The following is a 21,662-nucleotide window of genomic DNA, read 5'->3' on the forward strand; positions in this document are numbered from 1 at the left end:
AGCAGTGACCCGGTGGTGAAGTTTGCTGTGTAAACCTCAGAGGCTGAGTCTGTGTTCGTTCATGTGCCAGTGAGAGCATTGGGAAGTGGAAGTAAGCTAGGCAGTTCAGACTCTGGGATTTTTGTATTATTGTAAAACTCCTGTCAGGTATGTAATTAATTTAAACCTTGCTGCAAATTCAGAATTACTTTTGTTTAAACGATTGATAATATAGTAGCTTTGCAGATTCTTTCTTAAATAGTGCTTAATATATATTTTTTATACAACCGAGAATAATCTGATTTATAATATGAAGGGGGTTTAATTTCATACAGTTTGGTACTGACCCACAACATGCCGGTGTTTGTGATTATTTACGAATCTTGTTTGACTTTTAAAATGAAGGAGGGTTAATGATGGTTCAGTTCAAATCTATCAGCCGGATTACAAGATGTGATAGATCGTCCTGAGTGGTACACTGTACTGAAATGTTTTTCAAGTCTATGTTGCGGTCGTTGACAGTCAATTAAACGAATAGCTGCAGATCAAACAAAATGCACGATTGCAAAGTTTTTGAAAAACGTCAAGGGGAGTGGGCGTGTTTGGCAACAAACCAAAACATTACCGGTTCACAGTTCCGTTTAAATGCAGGCATGGAAATAAGACTCCTGTTGCCTAGGTCTGAGCTTCGCCCATTCTTGGTTTTAATACAGGCTTGATTAGACACGGTGTACAGGTAACAAGCTTAGGTGTGTCTTTAGTAAACTCAAAACCAGGAATGGATCAAACTGCTATGAAATAGGAGTCTTATTACTGTATGTACCATTGTGAGAGGCATGTTCTGTGGGTCAGGCTCAGGACTAGATTTTTCTGCTATAAGTAAGTTTGCAAAAGACAACCTAGCTAAATAATGAAACAGTTTCAGTGTCTAAAATAAATAAATAAATAAACTGTATGTTAATGTAATTGATGAGCCTGTGCATAGGCAACTGTACGATTCTTCTCCACATGCTGTGAATGTAGGTCACCTACTTTCCATGGTACTGAGTTTCTTATATTATTGGCATGCAGCCCCCTCATCGTTTGTTAGAATTATATGGTATGCTTGTATACCCTGAGTGTTTTTTTTTAACCAAATTCTTCTTCTCCTCCTTTTAGGTTCTTGTTGGAGTTAATCACCAGGTTTTGGTTTGCTCATGGCGCCTGACGTTCTGTTGTTGTAGTAAATCTTTGCTTGCACGCTTTTCACAGCGACAGTTTGGGTGATTTTAATCCTAACAGCTGACATTCTGCTAAGGTTTCTTGCCGGCAGCAGGAATCATGAGTCTCGCTCTCCACGAGCTTCTGGTTTGTTGCCGTGGTTTAGAAAACGACAAGGCTACCGAAAGAAAGGTGATGTCGTGGTTATTTTTGTTTGTTTAAATCCAGCATTGTTTTCTGTTAAGGCTGTAAATCTGAATGAACAGATTGAACATTTAAAGCAGCTGTGTAAATGGTTGTTTTTTGATTAATCTGCCCAACACATTTTTAACGCAGAAGCAGACTTGATTTTAGTATTTAAGGTACTCTTTTTCGCCATACCTTTTCAATTACAGCACACCGAGGTACTGTAGCCCTTATTAAGTTAACCCTTTCATGCACATGTCCTCACATGAGGCTGTAAAGGAAGTGCAATTTAAACAGCTGTATTACCGTGTACAGGTAGTCATAGCCTTTTACCCACCTCACTTACAGAAAGTTTATTTCTAGTTTTGTAACATTGTTTTTGTAACAGGTATTTTTCTCCTTTTGAAAAAATTGATAAATACTAAAATACACTTTGTGAAGAGCGTTTATTGTTCTTCATTATGTCTGGTGTTATTTTCTTTCTTTCTTTATGTATGCTTGTGTTTGTTTGTCTGTTCAGAAAGAAGTCGAAAAGTTCCGGCAGCTTATCCGTTCAGCAGACACCGTTGAGCAGCTGGATCAGAACTCAGAGTCCAGGCACTCGAAGCACTCTAAACAGCTGAACTGGGATGCTGTCTTCAGGTGCTGTTCAAAGCAGCACTGCATGTGTTCACTGTGGATCACTTTGAAGTACCAAATCTATAAAATATTGTTGTACTGAACACGCTTTAAAGTTGCAGTGTCCCACAACAGGGAGGGAAATTACACTCCTACTGCATAACAGTTTCACCCATTCCAGGTGTTAACACGAACTTGATTAGCCCCAGTGTACAGGTAACAAGCTCAGGTGTGTCTTATTAAAGTCATAGTAAAACCAGGAATGGGATCAAACTGCTATGCAGTGAGAGTCTTATTTCCGTCCCGTGCACAGTCATGTTAATTCCTTGGTGCTTGGTTATTCTATTATCCCAGAGCTCTCTCGCAGCAGGGTGTTCTAAATGTTTGATCCCAGCATTCCCTTGTCTCCTGTTTTCCGCTCGCTAGGTTTCTGCAGAGGTTCATCCGGAAGGAAACGGAATGCCTTCAGTCGGGGAAGGCCAACGTGTCAGCCACAACGCAAGCCAACAGGCAGAAGAAAATGCAGGAAATCAGCAGCCTGATTAAATATTTCATCCGCTGTGCAAATAAAAGTAAGTGCTGTGTCCTGGCTTCAGTCATTCTCTCTAACAGTAACTGAATGACTCAGTGTTTTTTGCATGCGTTTCTATATAAGGTTGAATATTTTTATATAGTCACCTGGCTCTTAATTCTATACAGACACTAGTCTACGTTGCATATGTTTGACAGACGAATAGAAATGAAGAGCAGCTCCTGAACTGGAGAAAGCACCTCAACACAGACCAATCGAAGCAGAGACACTGAGCTAAGAGCAGGAGATTGCAATACGTTGGTTCCTTCGCCAGTACTTCAGTATTGCAGGTTTACATACCTGTGCATTTCAGTTGTGGGCAATCACAGCTTTGAGGACCGCAGACCTACAGTAAAATGGAAATCTGACCTGGGGTCAAGTCCATCTGTAATTGTGTAATCAGTGATTAATTGCAGATAGCATGTAATTGTAATTAGAGTTGAACCTCGGCACACGTGCGGAATTGTAAAGATGTTCATGTGTTTGGTTGTTTGAATTATAATTACTGTATCTTAATTGTAATTGACAAAATAGCATTGCAATTGCAATTTCAGGAATCAATTCTGCTGTAAATGTAATTAGAATTATAATTGACCACAGGTCTAATGGAAATCCACTGGTTTCCATGTTGCCGTGTTTGAATTGTGTCGGCTTCTTTCTCAGATCATTCCCGGTCTTCCCTTTCAGGAGGTCCTCGGTTAAAGTGCATAGAGCTGCTGAGCCACGTTATGGATGTTCTGCGAGACTCCTACAGCTGTAATGCCTACGGGGGAGACTACAGCAGCATACTGCTGAAGGATATTCTGTCAGTGAGGAAATACTGGTGTGAGATTACCCAGCAGCAATGGATGGGTAACTCCATGAATCTGTATTAATAACCTGGGTTGTTGTTCACCTGTTTAGAAATACTGCTTCAGAGTATGGGAGCATCTGCTACAAGAATCCGTGGTGGCTGTTTTGAAGTGCTTATGTTGAATTTTTGTTTTGGGGGGTTTCTTAATGTGCCAGTTCTAAGAATTATTATAATTCTTTTATTCTTTATTTCAGATTTGCTGGACTTGTACTGTGGACTCTATCTGAAAGCCTCTAAAGATATTGACCGGGTTCTGTTGGCCAGAATTCTGCACACTTTGGTCAGGGGTTCCTGCTTGCAGACTGAGGGACTGACACACAGTCTTTTCAAGTTCTTTTCCAAAGCGCTTCCTAATGCAAGGTAGGCAATCGTGTACAATATATATTGTTAGGTTACTCCACCAATCAGTCATAAAGAAAAACAAAACAATGCACAACTCCTGTAAAGAAAAGGGTTCTGCAGCTCTGAAGATATAATAGCCAGCTGGATGTGTTGAAGTGAGACCCCTTACCACAGCACTTCCCTGCTGTATAGAAAGTGTTTTACTGGAGAACTGCACAGGTTTGTGTGTTATTGGGCATGATAAGATTGTGTGTGTGTGTTATTGCAGGCATGATAAGATTGTGTGTGTGTTATTGCAGGCATGATCAGATTGTGTGTGTGTTATTGCAGGCATGAGAAGATCTTAGCTGTTCTGGAACACATGCTGGCTGCTCTCAATGTCTTTCTGAAGGCCTCCGCTATGAACTGTCGCGTGCGTGTATGTAAACTGGGGGAGGACCTCCTCCCCACTGTCCTCTACATCTGGACTCAGAAGCGGCCTCAGGACCTCCTGAAGGATGAAATCATTCAGTTCTTCTGTCTGCAGCTGCGTGTGCACCACCCCAAGGGAGCCAAAACACAGGAGACTGGTACAGCCTGCTCGGCACATTCAACTCTCTTCTTTAATACCCCTGCAGTAGGGGCTGCTTTAATCTGTTGCTGCTTTAGCAAACATTTAGTCCAGAAGTCTTTTTCAGTATTTCAAGACATCGAAAAAGACTTTGTTTTGAATTTAAGTTTCTTTCATTATTTCTAAAGAGTGTTTATAACAGTCCTGGATAATGAATGTGGACGTGACTCTGGTCATAGTTCTGACCTCTATGTTCGTGACATTTCTGATTCCCATTTGTTAGTTTCACTGTGAACGATGAAAGAGGTTGGTGTGATAGGAAAACTGCATTATAAATACAACCCTGTCTACAGCTGCAGGAGTAGCCTGGATGAATCAGCTTTTTAAAGGAATTCAAATATACAGTCCTCAAGTGCAGCCTGAGATTCCTAACCCTTTGTTTCAGAAGTGCTAGGCTAAGCCAAGCCTTTAAAAACCATTCAATTGTATTGTTGGCTGCAGGTGCCTACGCTGAGGACTGGTCCAAATGGCAGAGCCTTCTGTACAACCTGTATGATGCTCTGGTGAGTGAGATCAACCAGATCGGAAGCAGAGGGAAGTACTCCACTGGATCTCGTCACGTTGCAGTGAAGGAAAACCTCATTGAACTGACTGCTGATATTTGTCACCAGGTAAGACCACTTGGCATGTGCACAGCGCATATCATGCCAAAGCATCTCATCTAAAATGAAAGACAAGCTGATATTTCATTCAAGCCCCTGAATTAAAAGTCTTACTTATGTATGCTTACAGTGCGTGCCATCAGAGATGTCATTAGCCTTACATTGTAAATAGCTCAGTATTTAGCCCAGTGTCTTCACAACAATGCGTGCCATCAGAGATGTCATTAGCCTTACATTGTGCCTCAGGGTGCTTTGTTTTTGTTCACAAGGCTTTGCTTGTTTGCCAGCTCTTTACCCAGGATACCAGAGTCCTGGAGATCACCCAGTCGCACATGTGCGGGACTCAGAGAGGCATCCAGCAGGGGACTCCCAGCAAACGCAGGCGCATCCAGCTGGGCTGGGAGGTGATCCGGGATAACCTGCAGAGATCTCAGAGCGACTTTGACTTGATTCCTTGGTAAGGCTGCAGGAAGAGCCAAATGAACATGAGTAACGATGTTTAATCTCAGGGGTGCTTCTCTGTTCAAATGCCTATTTATCCATTTTACTTGATTGAACTTAATGAAAGATTTATGATGCTAAACCCATTATCAGGACACAACCTCACTATATTGTTTTTATTTTATTTTTATTTTGCTGTATGTGTACTCTAAACTCTCGAGATGCTGCCCTGCCAAAATAAAAATAAATAAAACATACATGCATTATAAAATAGATACATAGATAGGAAACTTAACATGGTACAATTATACACTCGGTGACTGAAGGAGATATGCTTTACCAGACCTCGTTATTCTTTACAATGCTTACCGATGCTTTACCATGCTTTCGCTGTGCTTTATTACACCTTCATATGCTTTTACTAAGGGAAACTTTTATAAGGGAATTCAATGCAAAACAATCGTCCTTCCAGGTTGCAAATCACAGCCGTGCTGGTGTGGAAGTACCCCTCGATCCTGCCCAGCGCGGAGCTCGTCCCCCTCCTCACAGCTCTGCACCAGCTCCTGGTCCAGCAGCGCCGGGGGGAGAAGACCCCCTACGTGGTGCGCTGTCTGAGCAACATCGCTGCCTGCCAGAGCGGTAAGAAGGACCTGCGGCTGTCCCAGAAACCCGAGCTGCAGAAGCTGTGGACCAGGCTGTGGGCCGTGACCCTCCGCTACGTCAGCTCTCAGCAAATCGAGACCGAGGCTTTTGGGCTGCTGGAGGCCGTCATTCAGGGAGGCCTCATACCCATAGACAGGGAGTTCTGGAAAATATTTACAGGATCCGCATGCAAGCCATCTTTGTGAGTAAGCTTTCTTTCATGGGACAGGAAATAAGACTCCCATTGCATAGGTTTTACTGTGAGTTTAATACCTTTATGCTGTGGCTAATCAAGCACATAATAAAACCTGGAATGGGTGAAACTTCTATGCAATAGGAGTCTTACTTCCATCCCTGCAGTGGTATTATATGTTTATCTGTAATGTGATATTTTGAAACAACTGTAAGTCGTCCTGGACAAGGGTGTCTGCTAAGAAATAAATAATAATAATAATCCATGTAAATGTTCCAGGACTGTAATTCACATATATGTTTTAAGATCCTCACATTTATAGACAAATATCTTTCATCTTCCAAACTGCCCCAGTGATACCGGTAATTGAAGTTGAACCAAACCATTTTCCAGTGAAAAATATATATACATTTCAGCTGATTTCCTGTAATTTTGAGGGGAAATGCAATGTTTTAAACGAGTAGTGAACATTTCTTTCTGCCTGCAGTGCTGCAGCTCAGTGTCTGGCTCGGGCACTGACCAAATGTGCTGTTCCTGAGCGGCTGGAAACTGGACTCGAATACATGGCAGCTATTGAAGGGAACGGGCCCCCTTCTTTAAGGGAAGCCATTTTAAGGTGGATTTTGCTGTACCAAATGGACGAGGACACAGAGGAGAGCACTAAACCCCACCCTGTCGTATGCAGGTAAAGTCGATCTGAAACTGTTCTGTTCAAGAAGCTGTACAGAGGCACTGTGCAGATCAAGTGTAGCTTGACTGAAGTGCTGCACTCTCACAGATGCATGCCTGTATTGTCTTATGTGGCCTGTTTATTTCCTCGCTTTTAAACACATTTCTTTGTAGGGATTTTCCTAATCAGATTGTTCCAAGAATACTTGTGACCCTGACACTGAAGGACTCGAGAGCAGGGATGGACTTCCTCACGTTTCCATTCGCGTCTGAGAGGTGAGTTCTGTAGCTTTCCTTTCACTGAAACTGCTGTGTCCACACTTCCTCCCCACCACTTCCACATACAGCTCCTTTTTATATGTGGGTCGGTTCATTTGTGGGCATTCTGCATTCGAAATAAACAACAGAACACCAGACAAGTGATTTATAGATTTCAAAAACAGAAAACAAAATCTTAAGAAAACAACATTCACAAGCGGTACGTTACTGACGCCTTTACCAAACCTGATATAAAGTTGTTAGACAATTTATAAAGTATTGACAATTAAGTATGTGTGTTCTGTTTCCAGCATTCTTCAAAAGGACCAACTCTTGGCTGAAGGAGATGGCGTCTCTTTAGAAATTGAGAACCTCTACCTGCAATCAACATTTGATGAAATGCCCAGCTGCTCCAGCAATGAAGTGAATGCACCAGTCCATAACTCTGCAGCACCAAGTGTCACCGTCAAGCAAGGTGTGAAAGAAAGACTGGAGCAATACCTCCTGGCAGTGTCCGAGCACATCCTGAACAGCTACTCTCTGGATGTAAGTATTAAGAACGTTGCACAGCTGTGTGTTAGTGGCTCACTGCTGTGTCAGTAACACACAGGTTCTCTTGTGGATTAACCCACAATGATTCGCTCAAAACAACAATTAGCCAGTTTAACCCTAACCCTCTAATGAACTTCAATATCAGCATGCAATACGAAAAAGGCATTTTATGCACATAATTATCCGTTTTGGAGACAACAGAGCAGTCTTCATTCCTCTGGTCTAAACAAGCCATTTTATACCTAATCTGTAGTTAGATCATTCTTCAACAGTTCTGTCTTTTGTAACTTTTCTCCATTGCACCTTTGGTAAACACCCTGCTAATAAGATATATTACTTCAAGAGATTACAAGACACAGAAAGAGTATAAGACACCGACAACCTCCATCTGTCATACTCAGATAAGCAATGTGTCCTTGTCAGTAACTTTGCACAGCTTCAAGGAAATACACAAACCAAGCATAGCAACATAGAAAATAGAAAAACATTTAAAAAAGTATTTTTCTTCTAACAGGTTTTGTTCTAGGTGTTTGATTCCATAAAAGCTGCTTGTTTGTAATTCAGTGCTTGTTTTGTTTGTGGTTCACAGTCCCAGACCCTGCCGGAGTGCCTGGTTCGCTGTATCGGGCTCCTCACTGGCGTTCTCGGGTGTTATGTCCATGCTGGGATTCTCGGTGAAGAAGATGCCTGCAAGACTGTGCTTTTCCAAAAGGCCAAGGTGAGTGTGTGTGACTGTGCTATGTTGAATTCATATTTTCAAGATGAAAACAAAGTGTTACATGTGATATGTTCATTTTGAAACATCTCCTTCCAAGGTTGCAGATGACAGCAATGCTGGAGTACCTGAAGAAACAGGATGATATGCAATATCAAAAAAAGATACAGGGCTGTATTCAAAAAGCAGGGTTATCAGGCGTCTAACTTCAGGCATGGCTAAGTGTTTCACACTTGCAAATTTGAGTTAACCATGTCTAGCCAAAAGGGCTATCAACAAAACGAATGGAAACACAAGTACTGTATGCATGCTTTTCAAGTCGCATTCCTCTGGTATAAGGGTAACATGTTGCTTTCTTCTTCAGTCTCTTATTCAGAATACAAGTGAATACATTTCTGCAGTGAAGGGTAAAATTCCTGACGACTCCAAGCTCAGCTCCCTGAGGATTCTCATTCAACAGTATATAAACTGCTTAAGCAGACCAACCAAGGTATCTCAGGCTTTGAGCAATCATATAAGCTTAGCTTTTACTTTGTATTTGTATCCCTTTAGTTCAGTTCTAGATCATTAAGGTAGATTCATTAAAAACAAAACCATGCACATTTGCTAAAACACAAACATAATTTGTAAAGCTCCAAAATATGTAAAACCCACCATTGAATGTTATTTTTTCATCATAATAATAATAACAAAAACACATATTTAGCTCCACCATTTAGCTGTTGGAAGTAGACACATCTGTATATTTCATATTTATCTATGTATTAATAACAAGATGCTCAAGATGCAAAAATATCAATAAAATAACCCTCTTCATGTTTTACAGAGCAGTGCAAGTTTGATCTCGTCTAACCTGGTGCTGCGTCTGCTGCCATCCAGATTGTTAAATGAACTTGCCGATATCTGTAAACTGCTGGTGAGTGAAGCACGTTCTAGTTTTTAAAGACGCTTTTAAGACGGTCGTTCTCTTGTGAACCCTTGTTGAAAATCTCAGTCGCTGTATGATGGCGTTTCTTGTTAAAGGCTATCGGTAATATAAAAAAAATTGCTGTTTTATTTGCTGATTTAATTGCATGCCGATATGGCTCAGATACCAGTCTGCTTTCCATTGTCCATTTGAGACTTAAACAAGCCAATGGAAGTGCACGACAGCTACGAATTATGGGGTTATTTCGTCAGCTACAGCCACTCTTAATGAATGACGTATGTTTTACTCTGCAGATAACTAGCACTGGGAAGAAAGGCGATGCCAGTGAGAAAAGTCTAATTGAAGATGATTTGGAGGCGAGCAGAATGCAAGTGGATGGCAAGGTGGAAATGGACCTGTTTGAAGACGATGATGATGGCCCCAGCAGCAGGATCACAGATACCCGGGACTCGAATGACAGCAGTGACGTTCAGTGTGGAACAGGTATGTTGAATTTCTGTGAGCAGGCAATCTGTAGGGTAGAAGCCTGTAACGCCATTTATTTCACCAATATGCTTTAGACTGCTCGCCGTTTCTAATAGAGGTTCATTCTGAGTACTATTGACCTGTGCAATATATATGTGGTTGCATGTGTCTTTATGTATTGGGATTTACAGGGCTGACATCACGGCGCTTGGCTTAGTGGAATCCTGTGATTTAGTCTTGTATGATATTATTATTCTTAAATGGATCTCGGTGGAACCTCCAATATGTAGGTGGGGTGGGGGATAAGGAATTTATAAGGATAAGGAATTAGAATGAGGGCTCTTCCATAGTTCCCCATGAACAAAAACAAACAAGAAACAAGTGTGTGGATGTACCCAAAGTGGCATAACGCTAGCCCTGTATGTGTAATAAATGGTCACAAGCAGATCCTTGTTTGTATTGTTACAGATAAGCTCTGTGTAATTTCTGAAGCCCTGTTGTTTATGCATTGCAGGTGCGAAGAGCGTCTTGGCAGAAGAGCACTTGTCCAAGCAGGATTTAGCATTTCTGGACACTCTGAAGTTTCTGTGCCTGTGCGCTTCTTCTGAATTGATCCACGGGCTTCCTTTCAAACCTGCTGATATCCGACGGAAACTGCTGCAGTTAATCAACCTTGCCGACTGCACCAAGCCCCTACACCTGCACATGGTGAGCAGGATTCTTCTGTGAGAGAGTGTGGGACAGTTCACCAGAGAACGGCTCAGGGTTTTTGACCTTCCTGTTACTCTGAACTGAGCTGGAATGATATGTGCAAGATAATCAGAAGATTTTTTTTTTCTCTCCATATATTCTTTTGTTTTAGTATTTGACCCTGTTGAGAGAACTGCCAGCAGAAGATACCTCTTTAACCCCAGAGGATTTTGACACTCTACTAGGACCTCTAGCGTAAGAATTCCTTTTCCTTTCTCAGACTCCCAGAACCTGGTATATAAATGGCTCTCAATGTAGTAACGTCCTGGGGGAAACTGCTGCAGTCATTGAAATACTAATAAATGAATCCTCTCTTGCCTGGCAGAGATGTGTGCTCTCTGTATCGCCGGGACCAGGAGACCTGTGCTGTCATACTGCTGGACCTGCTTCCCTCCATCAGGAGTCTCGGCAGGAGCAGTGTGGAGGAGATGGGGGACGTGCAGGGAACGCTGCTCAAAGTGGTGTCGGCTTTCTGGTACGGTCTTCATAATCAAAAGAAAGAAAAGAACAAACATCAGTGCTTAAATGAGCCGTTATTAAATACGCACACCTGCCTCCTGGTATTAAATAATTCATCAAATAGCAAAACTATTATAACATGCAATGCCGTTTGTCTGCTGTGTTACACACGTGTACTGGACAACATTTAATATTAAAGCTTTTAGTTTTACGATACAAGTTTCTTAAGAGTGTTTATGGTTTTGTTTCTAGGCTCTTGGGAAAGACTGGGAGCGCCACTGCTTCAGTCAGAGCTGCACTAGTGAAGTGCATGGTCGCTCTGCTAGAGGTGGGTATGAACAACTAAATACATTGCAGTCTGGCAGTTGTGCACAGCTGGTTTAGTGAGAGAACACCCAAGTAAAATGCTGTTTGTATTATGGAACCCTGAAACAAGATAGGAAATGTTATGTGGGTCTGAGTTTACGAGTGGTAGTTGTGCTGCTGTTATTTTGCCCGTGGCTTGGTTTTGTTGCTCTTTTCACTCAACATGTATTTCAGGTTTTCCTTTGTAATGAAGTTGTTGGTCTTACAAGGTCTTTGTTTCTTTCCTGCAGGTGGATCCCCATTGTAACTGGGCTGTGTTTTGTGTGAGGGAAGAGGAGCTCACTGTATCCTGTGCCTTTCCAGAGCTTCTTGCAGACAGTCACCATCACGTCCGTCTGCTTGTGGCCATGTCTGTCAACAGGTGCTTCTGGGTACTTCAAGCATGTAAAGCACCATGCTATACAAACATACTCTTCTGTCCTATATCTTCATATCAAGGCATCACAGGGTGCTTCACTATTAAAATAGAAAGGATCACTAATCACAAGTTGTTACAATTGGTGCTAACTTGGAAAAGCGCACACACAGATACGTCTTCAATTTAGACTGAAATGATTCAATTCTGCTCAATGATTCAATTCGGGCCCAGGGTCTAAGCTCTGCAGAGTGCAGTTCCTGATTCGCTGCACTGCATTTCCTAAGTCCCTCGATGCCGCACATGCTTGTTACATGTCAGCTGAACCCCTCCTTGTCTTTCCAGACTCTTTCAGGAGGTTGTGCCACACCGTTCTGGGAAGCTCAAGATGCTCCCGCTGAAACTCCAGCTGCAGGCCTTTGAGAACGTGTACTTGAAAGCACAGGACGGAATGAGATTAAAGGTGCAGCTCGCTTGCTGAGAAGTGAAAATGATTTCGTGTAGTGGGACAGAACCTTATGTTGTATAGGGACGCAAATAAGACTCCTATTGCTTGATTAGCCACAGTGTATATAACAAGCTCAGGTGTGTCTTAATAAACTCAGTTTGATCCATTCCTGGTTTTACTCTGAGAATAATAAGACACATCTGAGATTGTTACCTATACACTGGGGCTAATCAAGCTCAACCAACTGCTGTGCTCTGATAAGCTAAATCTGAACTGGAGAAAGCTCCTTTTGGTAGATTTAAAATGATGTTGTGATGGAATGTCTGTAAGCAGGTCCTGGAATTCGATTTCCTCCACGTGTATTTCTTTCAGAACGGGAGCGTGTCCGAGGAGCTCCGGGATGAACAGTTGAACTGGAAAGCCACCTTGCTGAAGATGATAGCGGTGGTTCTGTGCTGCAGCCCTGTCTGTGAGAAGCAAGCTCTGTTTGCACTCTTCCAGTCCCACAGAGAGAATGGGATTGACCATCAACTGATAAAGAAGGCAAGCTTCGTACACTGAGACTGAAAACTGTTCAACTTGTACTCTGATGAGCACAGTATATTTAAAGATCTCCTACCTACCTACCTACCCACCTACCTACCCACCCAATGCTGGAAACACGGTACAGCAAACCAACAATATTGTAAGGCTGGCCCAGCAGAAAATGTGTCATTTAAATGAATGAAAGCAATAGCGCCCTCCCACATAAACGCTATCCTTCCCTTCTTCAGTCCTGGAGAGAACAGTAGTTTAAGCATGGGGAGAAAGCATGGAAGTTATAGTGCAGATTTACTGGAAGCATTCATGGGTGAGGACCAGCTAAATAAATACTCCTGAAACGTGTTGAACGTGACTGATTGTCACGAGTGGTTCTTAAGAAATAAGATATCACATTATTTTTACATACAATTATGCATTTATACAGTTTGGTTTTTACTGGAGCAATCTAGGTAAAGTACCTTGCTGAAGGGTACACTAGCAGTGTCCCCACCTGGGATTGAACCCATGACCCTCTGGTCAAGAGTCCAGAGCCCTAACCACTACTCCACACTGTATGATTTTGTCGTTTTAAATAAATCAAAATTATGTTCACAATAATATATATATATATATATATATATATATATATATATATATATATATATATATATATATATAATTTAAAATTGTCTCAATCTTAAAATTCTAGCTGATGCAAAACCTTTGTCTATAGCTGTATTGTTGACTTGCAATGAATGTATTTGAATAGGTTCTGTGTGCCATCTCGGAGACCTTGGGCTGCAGGAGCGTGGAGAGCTTCATGGGCTCCCATTTGGATTACCTGATCACAGAGTGGCTGAAGCAGAAGGAGTACACACTGTCAACCTTCCCCTGTGTGCTTCTGAACTTCCCCTCCCTCCAGGAGTTTTACAGGTGAACAGATCAACACAGCCAGTCATCTGACTTCAAGAAGGTTACTCGAGAGGAATGCCATTGATTTCAGTCATGTTTTCAAACATTTGAATCCCACAGCTAAACACTGGGAATCGCTTTACATTTTTGTTTTTTTGCATAGCACACAGCGCCACTAGGTGGCCAGTTGTTATATCTGTGGTGGCTTTGAATGACATTTTAGCAACTAGTAGAAATGGTGTTTTTGTAACCCAAGTCTGATTTATTTCCTGAGTTAACTGTGGTATTTAATTTTTTTTTAAAATGTATGTCTTTATTTATGTATTTGTGTTTTGAAGGTCCTGCTACAAAGTCTTGGTCCCACACCTGGTGTTCCTCAATGACTTTGAGCAGGTGAAGTCTATTGGACAGCAGATTGGAAAGGACTGGAAGGAGCTGCTGGCAGACTGCTTTCCTAAGATCATGGTTAACATTCTTCCTTATTTCGCCGTTCATGGGCGTAAAGCAAACGAGCTGGCGCCGCAGAGAGAGAAAGCATCCAAGGTGTACGACCTGCTGAAGGAGGACAGCTGCCTGGGGAAACAGGTACGAGCATAAAACACAAGCATCCACCAAGAAGGAGGTTATTCACAGCAGCAGAATTCGGTGTGCTTTTATTTATATATGCAACTTACAGGCGTCTTTACTTGTGTTGTTTTACAGCAAATTGACAATTTGATTCACAACAACCTTCCAGAGATTGTAGTGGAGCTGCTGATGACTGTGTATGAGAGTGCAAACCAAGAGGCAGGGGAAGGAGCCGATCTTGTGAACTTTGTAGGGTAAAAAAAAAAAAAAAATTATATATATATATATATAGGTACTCTTGTTATAATGTCAGTAAGTTATGTTATTTAAATGATACATGTGTTTTTCTGATTAGAGAACTGGACCCTGCTCCTAATCCACCTCATTTTCCATCGTATGTGATAAAAGCTACACTGGACTACATCAGCAAGTGCCACAGTACGAACCTCAAAAGCCTGGTAGCCATTCTTTCCAAGAACCCAGTAAGTATCCTACTGTTTGCGGTAACATTGTCAGTGTCAGACGAGACCGTGCACACTATAGGTGCCACCTGGAAAGCCTACTGGAAATGAATAACCAGTGTAAGTAAGAGCAGGTGGTGTTCTAGATGGCTGTCCAAACATGAATTCATTTATTCATTCGGGGATTAAGCAGGAAGTGGTTGGCAATGGTAACATTTTTTTTTTTTTAAACAAATGTTTAGAGATGTGTTACTGATTTACATTTATTAACGTATTTTACTGTAACTGCAGTATACTGACATCCTGAAATATTCTGTTTGAAAAGAATGGTTGTCAGTTTGCAACTCTGTGTTTGAAATTCTATAGCTACTGCACTGCAGACCATGTGAAATAATCACTCCAGCTGCTATGTATGTAATTCGGCATGTGTTGTGCTTACCAGGCGTGCGTTCTTCTTCATTGCTTCACTGCAGATTTCAATTCAGAAGATCCTGTTGGCCGTTTGCAAGCAGGCGGCTGAGACGAGCAACGTGTACGAGAAGCACAGGATCCTACTGATGTACCGCCTGTTTGTGAACCTGCTGCTCCAGGAAGTGAAGGACGGCCTCGGGGGAGCCTGGGCGTTTGTCCTGAGGGACGTGATCTACACTCTGATTCATCATATAAACAGCAGGTGAGAAGATCCGCAGCTAAACTGCATTGCAGTGTGTTGAATAAGAAACAAAGTGAACGTTCTGCATTAGGATACTTGTGTTTCCATTTGCCCACCCGGATCAATCTCTTTTGAAATCAGTCCCATTCGTATTGCATCTGCAGAAGACTGAGATCATACAGGCATGAACTGGCACTCTTGTCCGCTCCAGTTAGGACTGCAGCTCTCAGACTTGGTGTGATTTGAAGAAGTGACCAAAACGATCCAATACAAGTGTTTGATATTGAATTGACATTTCCTGACCCCAGGGTTGGAGGCACTCATTCTACACTCAGTCCTGGGTTTAGGTAGTGATAGGGGAGGAAAGATGACATGTTTAATAGGGGTTTGGTCCCTCCTCATCAATTACATAATAAACTTCATTGAGGGTGGTTCTGAAACCCAGGACTGAGTTTCTAACCTTGCTGAAGCTAAAGCAGCTCTGACCCTTCCTCTTCAGAGCTGCTGTCCTGGATGAGGTGTCGACTCGCAGCTTCTCCCTCTGCTGTGACCTCCTGAGCTCTGTCTGCCAGACTGCGGTGGAGTTCTGCGGGGACGCCCTGGAGAAGCACCTGCAGGTCATCGTGGGGACGCTCACCGGGCTGGTCAGCGAGCAGCCAGAGATCCGGCAGCAGGTGCAGGGGAGGGCTCTTTACAGGGTTACAATGCAAGCTTAATGTTTAAATACAGTAAGCGTTAATACAACTGAAATACAATATGAAATAGGATGCAACAAGTTAGGATTACAGGTTCTATCAACAATGACATGTTAGTAGTGCAGGGATAGTGCATTAGCTGAGGATCCAGTAATGTGGTGCGCTGGTCAGTGCATAGTAGGAGGGGTAGATCAAGAGATCTTCAAGTACAGTGCTTTTCATCACGAAACATCCTAAAAATAAATTCATACGAATTGTGGAATAAAGATCCGAGGATAGCAAATATCTCGGTTGATAGTATACTGCTATACATCAGTATTTCAGAGGACTATTGGAGAAGAGCTGGTGGTCTATTCAGTTCGTCTGACACCCTAAAAAATACATACCGGTGCTCTTTAACTTTCAAATCAAGCCCTTGCTAACCATGTGTAAGAGTCTTTGTGGTATATGTGTCTCCGTGACACAGGTGACTGTTAACTGGCTGTTTGTATTGATATCTATGTTCCTTGGCTTGGCTATGCATGCAATATTTTTTTTTTATTTTTTTTTAGTGGATTTCTTCTCTCGTCCTCCAGGTGCTGAGCTTGTTGAGGTTCCTGGTGATCGATAACAAGGACAATGAAAACCTGTACAAGGCAATCAAGCTGCTGGAGCCTTTCCCCGACCGACCTGCCTTCAGGGAGCTGCGGGCAGCGCAGCAGAGGATCAAATACAGCAAAGGAACCTTCACTCTCTTAGAGGTAACACACGACCTTCTGCGTATGCATCTGTACAGCCACGGTTAGAAAAACCAAAACTTTATTAAAGACAACCAAGAGAATTGAGGAGTATGCACAAAGCAGAAAAATAACTCAAATATATGCGCTTTCCAGCCAAGTGTATCCCATCATACTTCCCATTGTCCTTTACAATTGCACATAAGTAATGCATGGAGCCCTGCAAGTGCACAGACACATTCCTGAAAGGAATAAAGCAACAAGCTACATTTATTGTATTATATTTATATTTTTTACCGTGTATATTTTACCATAGAAGAATATTGTCTGTAGTATTTCAAATCAGATTTATTAACTGGTAAACCCGAGTGTCGTCTCTCGCAGGAGATAAACCATTTCCTGTCAGTCTCTTCCTGCGACTCCTTGCCGTTGACCAGACTCGAGGGACTAAACGATCTCAAAAAACAGCTTCAGCTCCTCAAGGCACAGATGAAGGACCTGCTTAAAGAATGCCAAGGTGGAGGTCTTTCTGCGTCTTGTTCATTGTGTTTACTTGTGTGGTTTGCACAGGTTGCTGGGAAATACCAGTTACATGATTTTGACTGATACAGGAAGACATTCTATAGCATTTTTTTTTTTTTTTTCTGTAAACCATCCAAGGCATTCATATTACCACACTGGGCATGCAGAACATTTCAAGTCAGTTTTTGTATGCTTGCCACAAAAGAGAAACACGTGCAATTTTTTATACTGTGATCTAAAATGCACAATACACTGAACGATATGTGCAGAGAGTTTTGTACTCTAGTAATACATTATGTTAATGATGTGTCCGGAGGGTAAAGGTAATGCGTTTACATTTTGTATTTGATTTATTTTAATTTAGGTGACCCTCAGGACAGTGTGTTGGTGAAGCTGGTTATGAACCTGCTACAGCTTTGCAAAGCAGCAGTAAGTCACCCAGGAGGAAAAGACATCCTAGGTGAGCCATTCAGAGAAAAAACATCATTAATCCTCATCAACGTGTTCATTTACATGTTTGTGGTGCAGCAGTTTTAAAGTTATGACCAGAAATCATTTTAGGATGAGATTTATAACTTGCAAGTGTAGTACAACAATAACCATAAGATAACGTATGATATCTCTAGATAGCAGTAAGTTAGGCACTAAGGGGACAGAAGGGAAATGTTGTGTTTTGAATACAGCGTGGGTGTCTAATTCAGAGGCTTTAATTTCAATATTCACAAATGCAGTTCCAGCACCACTGCTTTCAACAAGTGAACCTGGCGCTGAAATACTGTTGTGTGCAAAAGTTTGGGACCACGTATGAATTTTTAATTTTTTTTTCCAAAACTAAGAAAGTCTGTAAAGTTAGACAGACTATCAGTACATTTAATATTTCATCAAGTGCTGCTCGCAGGATGTCAAAGAAAATGGAGCAAACTGATTAATAGAAAGCAAGGAAAGTCGTGGACGACAGCAGACCCTTTATAGGGCTGCTGTTGGGTACCAGTCCGTAATTTTAATGATGAATTGAAAGCTAGAACGGATCATTACAAGAGATTTGATTTTGATACATGATGTGATTTGAGTTCTGTGTCATGTCTGCATGCAGAGGCTGCTGGGAGCTGCCTTGGAGAGATTGGTCCTGTTGATTTCTCCACAATCGCCTTGTTGCACAAGAGAGACCAGCTGAACTCGAGAGCTCTGGAGCTTTTTCAGGAAAAGGAGTTCCAGTGGATCTACATCATCCTGAAATCAATAAATAACGCATTGACCGATTACAGGTAAGCGGTTCCGTAAGCATTTCTTAAGTAACATCTTTCGCTAGGTATTTGTCATGACCAGTGGACCTAATGACGGTTGGTTAAGTGTGGAAAGGCCAGCTTTGGCCACCCCTGCCGTACTTCATTCGGATTTTAGACTTCCGTGGTACACTGCGTTCATATCGGCCATGTGATTGATGTGCAGACGGTCTGAGTATTGCTGCTAACCTATGCAAAGAGTAAACCACAATACAAAAATAGAGAAATCTGATTTCAGCTGGTTGGGGTTGGTTTAATCCCTCAATCAGGGGTATCTTCTAAGCATAACCCATCGCTAATCCAACTAGCAGCCCAATAGATAGAAGACAAAGGGTCTAACCTAGGCACAGCAATCCTGCCTTCTGTTTATAGGAGTTGTAGAGAAAGTTGCCTTTAGTCCTAGGCGCTGGTGTTTGTGTAATGAAGCGTTGTGCTAACCCAAGTGCATGGTGCGCACTGTTTCCTTGGCTAGCATTGAAGTTCGTTCTGCAGCTGCCACCTGTCTGAAGAGCATATTGGCCACGTGGTCTGGCATCCAGTTCTGGGAGAAACACAAAGACAACAACGATCCCATGCTGTTTTACTTCAACCCTTTTAGATCAGCAAAAAAAAAGGTAGGGGCTCACGTTTCTTTGCATGTCTCACAATAAGCACAGCATTATATCTACAGTATATATCTCTCCATCTACAGTATCTTTCTCTGTCTATACAATACATGAAACAAGCATTGAGTTAGCTGGGAATAAAATAATTGGACAATTGAAAACGATTGATATGGTCATTGTTTTCCACTTCCTAAAGCACTCATGAATAGCAGTAGCACTACACTAACCCTTAATACAATTACTTCCACAACAGTGGGGATGGGAAAGCACAGCTGAGACTTCAATTATCATCTGCCTTGCTTTTGACGTAAAATTACATTTTAAATATTTTCCACAACGCTGATATAGTCTGTTTAATATAAGCAGACGTTTTAGGGTTTTTTTATTATTTTCTTTTTTTATAAAAGCTTCCCCAGGGGCCTGTGGAAGAGCCCATGCCTGACCCCACAGAGATCCTGGACAATGTTGACCTCTGGGTTCCACAGAATGGTTGCCATGACACCTGGCTGAAGACTCTGACTTGTGCCCTTCTAGACAGCGGAGGGGTGAAGTGTGAAGCTCTGCTGCTGCTGGGGCCGCTGTGTCAGGTGTGAGGGAGGGTGATCCTCAAAGCCTAGCGCACGCTTGTTTTTTTTCATCAGTAGTTTCTAGTTTGTTTACTGTCTCATTGTGGAAGAACAACTCTGTTTCGTTATACCAACCACGTCTTTACAGTCCTGTAGTTCATTAGGATTTTAGACTTGCATGGTCCTCTGTATTCATATCAGCCATATGATTGATGCTGCAATACAATGCAGAGAGTAAACCGCAGTACATGCACACGCTAAAATGTATAATAAGAAAAAAGGGAAAATGTGATTGTAGCTTGTTAGGGTGGGTTAATCACTCAGTCAGGGGCATCTTCTAAGCATCGTCCATTACTTATCTAGAAAGTATTCAAACAGATAGAAGACAAGGGCAATATTTTCAAAGTGTTTACTCCAGTGTTTACAGAACAGTTTTTTTAAAGGAGAAAATTCTGTGTAAACGATCTGAAACTGAGAACCACACATCTTTTAATATGTATAAAAGACCAGAAAGAGCAGTACTTAAGTTGTTCGCCTTCTGTTTTATAGCACAGGGTAGTTGCGTTCCTTGTTTTAATGTAATCCCTTGCTGTGGCCCAGGTGAAGACAGATTTCTGCCGGACGGTTCTCCCCTACTTGATTCATGACATCCTCCTGCATGATGCTGACAGTTCCTGGCGCTCGTTACTGTCTCGTCACATCCAGGGGTTCTTCACCTCCTGCTCTAAAGCTGTGTCTGTCTCCAGCAGGTCCGCCACACCTGCTATTGTAGATTCAGGTAAGATACACACAGAGCAAACTACTGGGGGCACTGGGGTAAATGTTATTTTCACTCTGCTCTGAGTTAACCTCTCAATTGTACATACCCTGAAAACCCCAAATGACATTATTAATGTCCTCCAAATGGTTAGAAAATACAGAGGACACAAGGAGTGTATAAAATGAAAGATCCAAGTGTAATCGATGCATAGAAGCATGTGTTATGTTAGCTTATTGTAACTGTACCGTGAAGTGTCCTAGCAGGATAACAGCAATGAAATGGCAGAGATTTCCACCTGTCAAGTAGATGTTCCAGAAATAAACTGTTTGATGAGAAGCCTTTTATGTTTATTTATATGTGGTATGCATTTACTGATTGGTTATTTTATTTTGCAAATAGATACAGAGAGTCTGACCCATGGACAGTTGGATAAAACATCATTACGAACAATGCTGGCTGTTCTTGATTATTTAAGGAGACAAAAGAGGCCAATACAAGGGTATGTATTGAGAGGAAAAAATCAGGGGTGCAAACACCAGGCACCTGGAGTCACTTAAATAGCACTTCTCGCTTTGTGTTTTTGTTACTTCTTGTTTAGCCTCATCTCTGGTACTGTTTGTGACGATAACTTCTGGCTGGAATTAAACTACCTGGAGGTTGCCATGGCAGCGCAGTCGTGTGCGGCTCACTTCACAGCACTCCTCTATTCAGAAATCTACGTGGACAAGATCAAATCCGACAACGAAGAGAGCAGAAGGTACTGCAGCAAAAAGGAGGAGGAGGAGGAGGAGGAGCAATGAAACCGAACGGAGGCTTTTGTTATTTTATATTTTACATTTTCTCTTTACTTTTCCCTTTTACTACGAGCAGGGCCGCAGCCAAAACCTCTCGAAGAATCGTGTTTGAAGATACAAACCAGAACTTCACAATCGCCAGCTTAAGTGATAAAAGCAAAGAGGAGACTGGCATAAGCTTACAGGTAATGTGTTTATTTGACAAGCCCGGATTATGCAGGGCTGTAGTAGTTTTTATAGTAATATTCTGTTCTAGGCAGTAGAAACTATAGTACGACTAAAACATGAATGGTTCTTTTTAAAGTACCCTTTGAGATCATTTTGTTATACCAGTGATCCGGACTGGTTCCCCTTACTTAAAAGGCAGAAACCCCAAACCAATGTTTAGGTCACCCCAAAGCCAAT

At 41.9% G+C, this 21,662-nt stretch overlaps 1 protein-coding gene across 2 annotated transcripts in view; it reads left to right on the forward strand.

The window, feature by feature from the left end:
• Positions 1 to 18: 18 nt before the first annotated feature.
• The window catches only part of LOC117405719 (serine-protein kinase ATM-like), a 38,791-nt gene continuing 17,147 nt past the window's right edge, over positions 19 to 21,662 (forward strand). For both annotated transcript variants that reach the window (XM_059028095.1, XM_059028096.1), the window contains exons 1-40: positions 19 to 147; positions 1,138 to 1,371; positions 1,886 to 2,007; positions 2,410 to 2,555; positions 3,242 to 3,406; positions 3,602 to 3,767; positions 4,080 to 4,318; positions 4,801 to 4,970; positions 5,249 to 5,418; positions 5,875 to 6,246; positions 6,725 to 6,922; positions 7,081 to 7,182; positions 7,476 to 7,710; positions 8,306 to 8,434; positions 8,796 to 8,921; positions 9,258 to 9,347; positions 9,653 to 9,842; positions 10,339 to 10,532; positions 10,687 to 10,769; positions 10,900 to 11,049; positions 11,286 to 11,361; positions 11,630 to 11,760; positions 12,100 to 12,217; positions 12,575 to 12,745; positions 13,494 to 13,657; positions 13,975 to 14,221; positions 14,339 to 14,457; positions 14,559 to 14,685; positions 15,138 to 15,337; positions 15,816 to 15,990; positions 16,587 to 16,751; positions 17,112 to 17,244; positions 17,614 to 17,709; positions 18,343 to 18,514; positions 19,005 to 19,146; positions 19,545 to 19,724; positions 20,304 to 20,481; positions 20,863 to 20,962; positions 21,062 to 21,220; positions 21,334 to 21,442. In XM_059028095.1, coding sequence (XP_058884078.1) covers positions 1,300 to 1,371; positions 1,886 to 2,007; positions 2,410 to 2,555; positions 3,242 to 3,406; positions 3,602 to 3,767; positions 4,080 to 4,318; positions 4,801 to 4,970; positions 5,249 to 5,418; positions 5,875 to 6,246; positions 6,725 to 6,922; positions 7,081 to 7,182; positions 7,476 to 7,710; positions 8,306 to 8,434; positions 8,796 to 8,921; positions 9,258 to 9,347; positions 9,653 to 9,842; positions 10,339 to 10,532; positions 10,687 to 10,769; positions 10,900 to 11,049; positions 11,286 to 11,361; positions 11,630 to 11,760; positions 12,100 to 12,217; positions 12,575 to 12,745; positions 13,494 to 13,657; positions 13,975 to 14,221; positions 14,339 to 14,457; positions 14,559 to 14,685; positions 15,138 to 15,337; positions 15,816 to 15,990; positions 16,587 to 16,751; positions 17,112 to 17,244; positions 17,614 to 17,709; positions 18,343 to 18,514; positions 19,005 to 19,146; positions 19,545 to 19,724; positions 20,304 to 20,481; positions 20,863 to 20,962; positions 21,062 to 21,220; positions 21,334 to 21,442 — 6,081 coding nt within the window. In that variant the 5' untranslated portion in view covers positions 19 to 147; positions 1,138 to 1,299. The remainder of the gene's footprint in view (positions 148 to 1,137; positions 1,372 to 1,885; positions 2,008 to 2,409; positions 2,556 to 3,241; positions 3,407 to 3,601; positions 3,768 to 4,079; positions 4,319 to 4,800; positions 4,971 to 5,248; positions 5,419 to 5,874; positions 6,247 to 6,724; positions 6,923 to 7,080; positions 7,183 to 7,475; positions 7,711 to 8,305; positions 8,435 to 8,795; positions 8,922 to 9,257; positions 9,348 to 9,652; positions 9,843 to 10,338; positions 10,533 to 10,686; positions 10,770 to 10,899; positions 11,050 to 11,285; positions 11,362 to 11,629; positions 11,761 to 12,099; positions 12,218 to 12,574; positions 12,746 to 13,493; positions 13,658 to 13,974; positions 14,222 to 14,338; positions 14,458 to 14,558; positions 14,686 to 15,137; positions 15,338 to 15,815; positions 15,991 to 16,586; positions 16,752 to 17,111; positions 17,245 to 17,613; positions 17,710 to 18,342; positions 18,515 to 19,004; positions 19,147 to 19,544; positions 19,725 to 20,303; positions 20,482 to 20,862; positions 20,963 to 21,061; positions 21,221 to 21,333; positions 21,443 to 21,662) is intronic.

This window comes from Acipenser ruthenus, chromosome 8 (assembly GCF_902713425.1).
Source record: "Acipenser ruthenus chromosome 8, fAciRut3.2 maternal haplotype, whole genome shotgun sequence".
Taxonomy (NCBI): Eukaryota; Metazoa; Chordata; class Actinopteri; order Acipenseriformes; family Acipenseridae; genus Acipenser; species Acipenser ruthenus.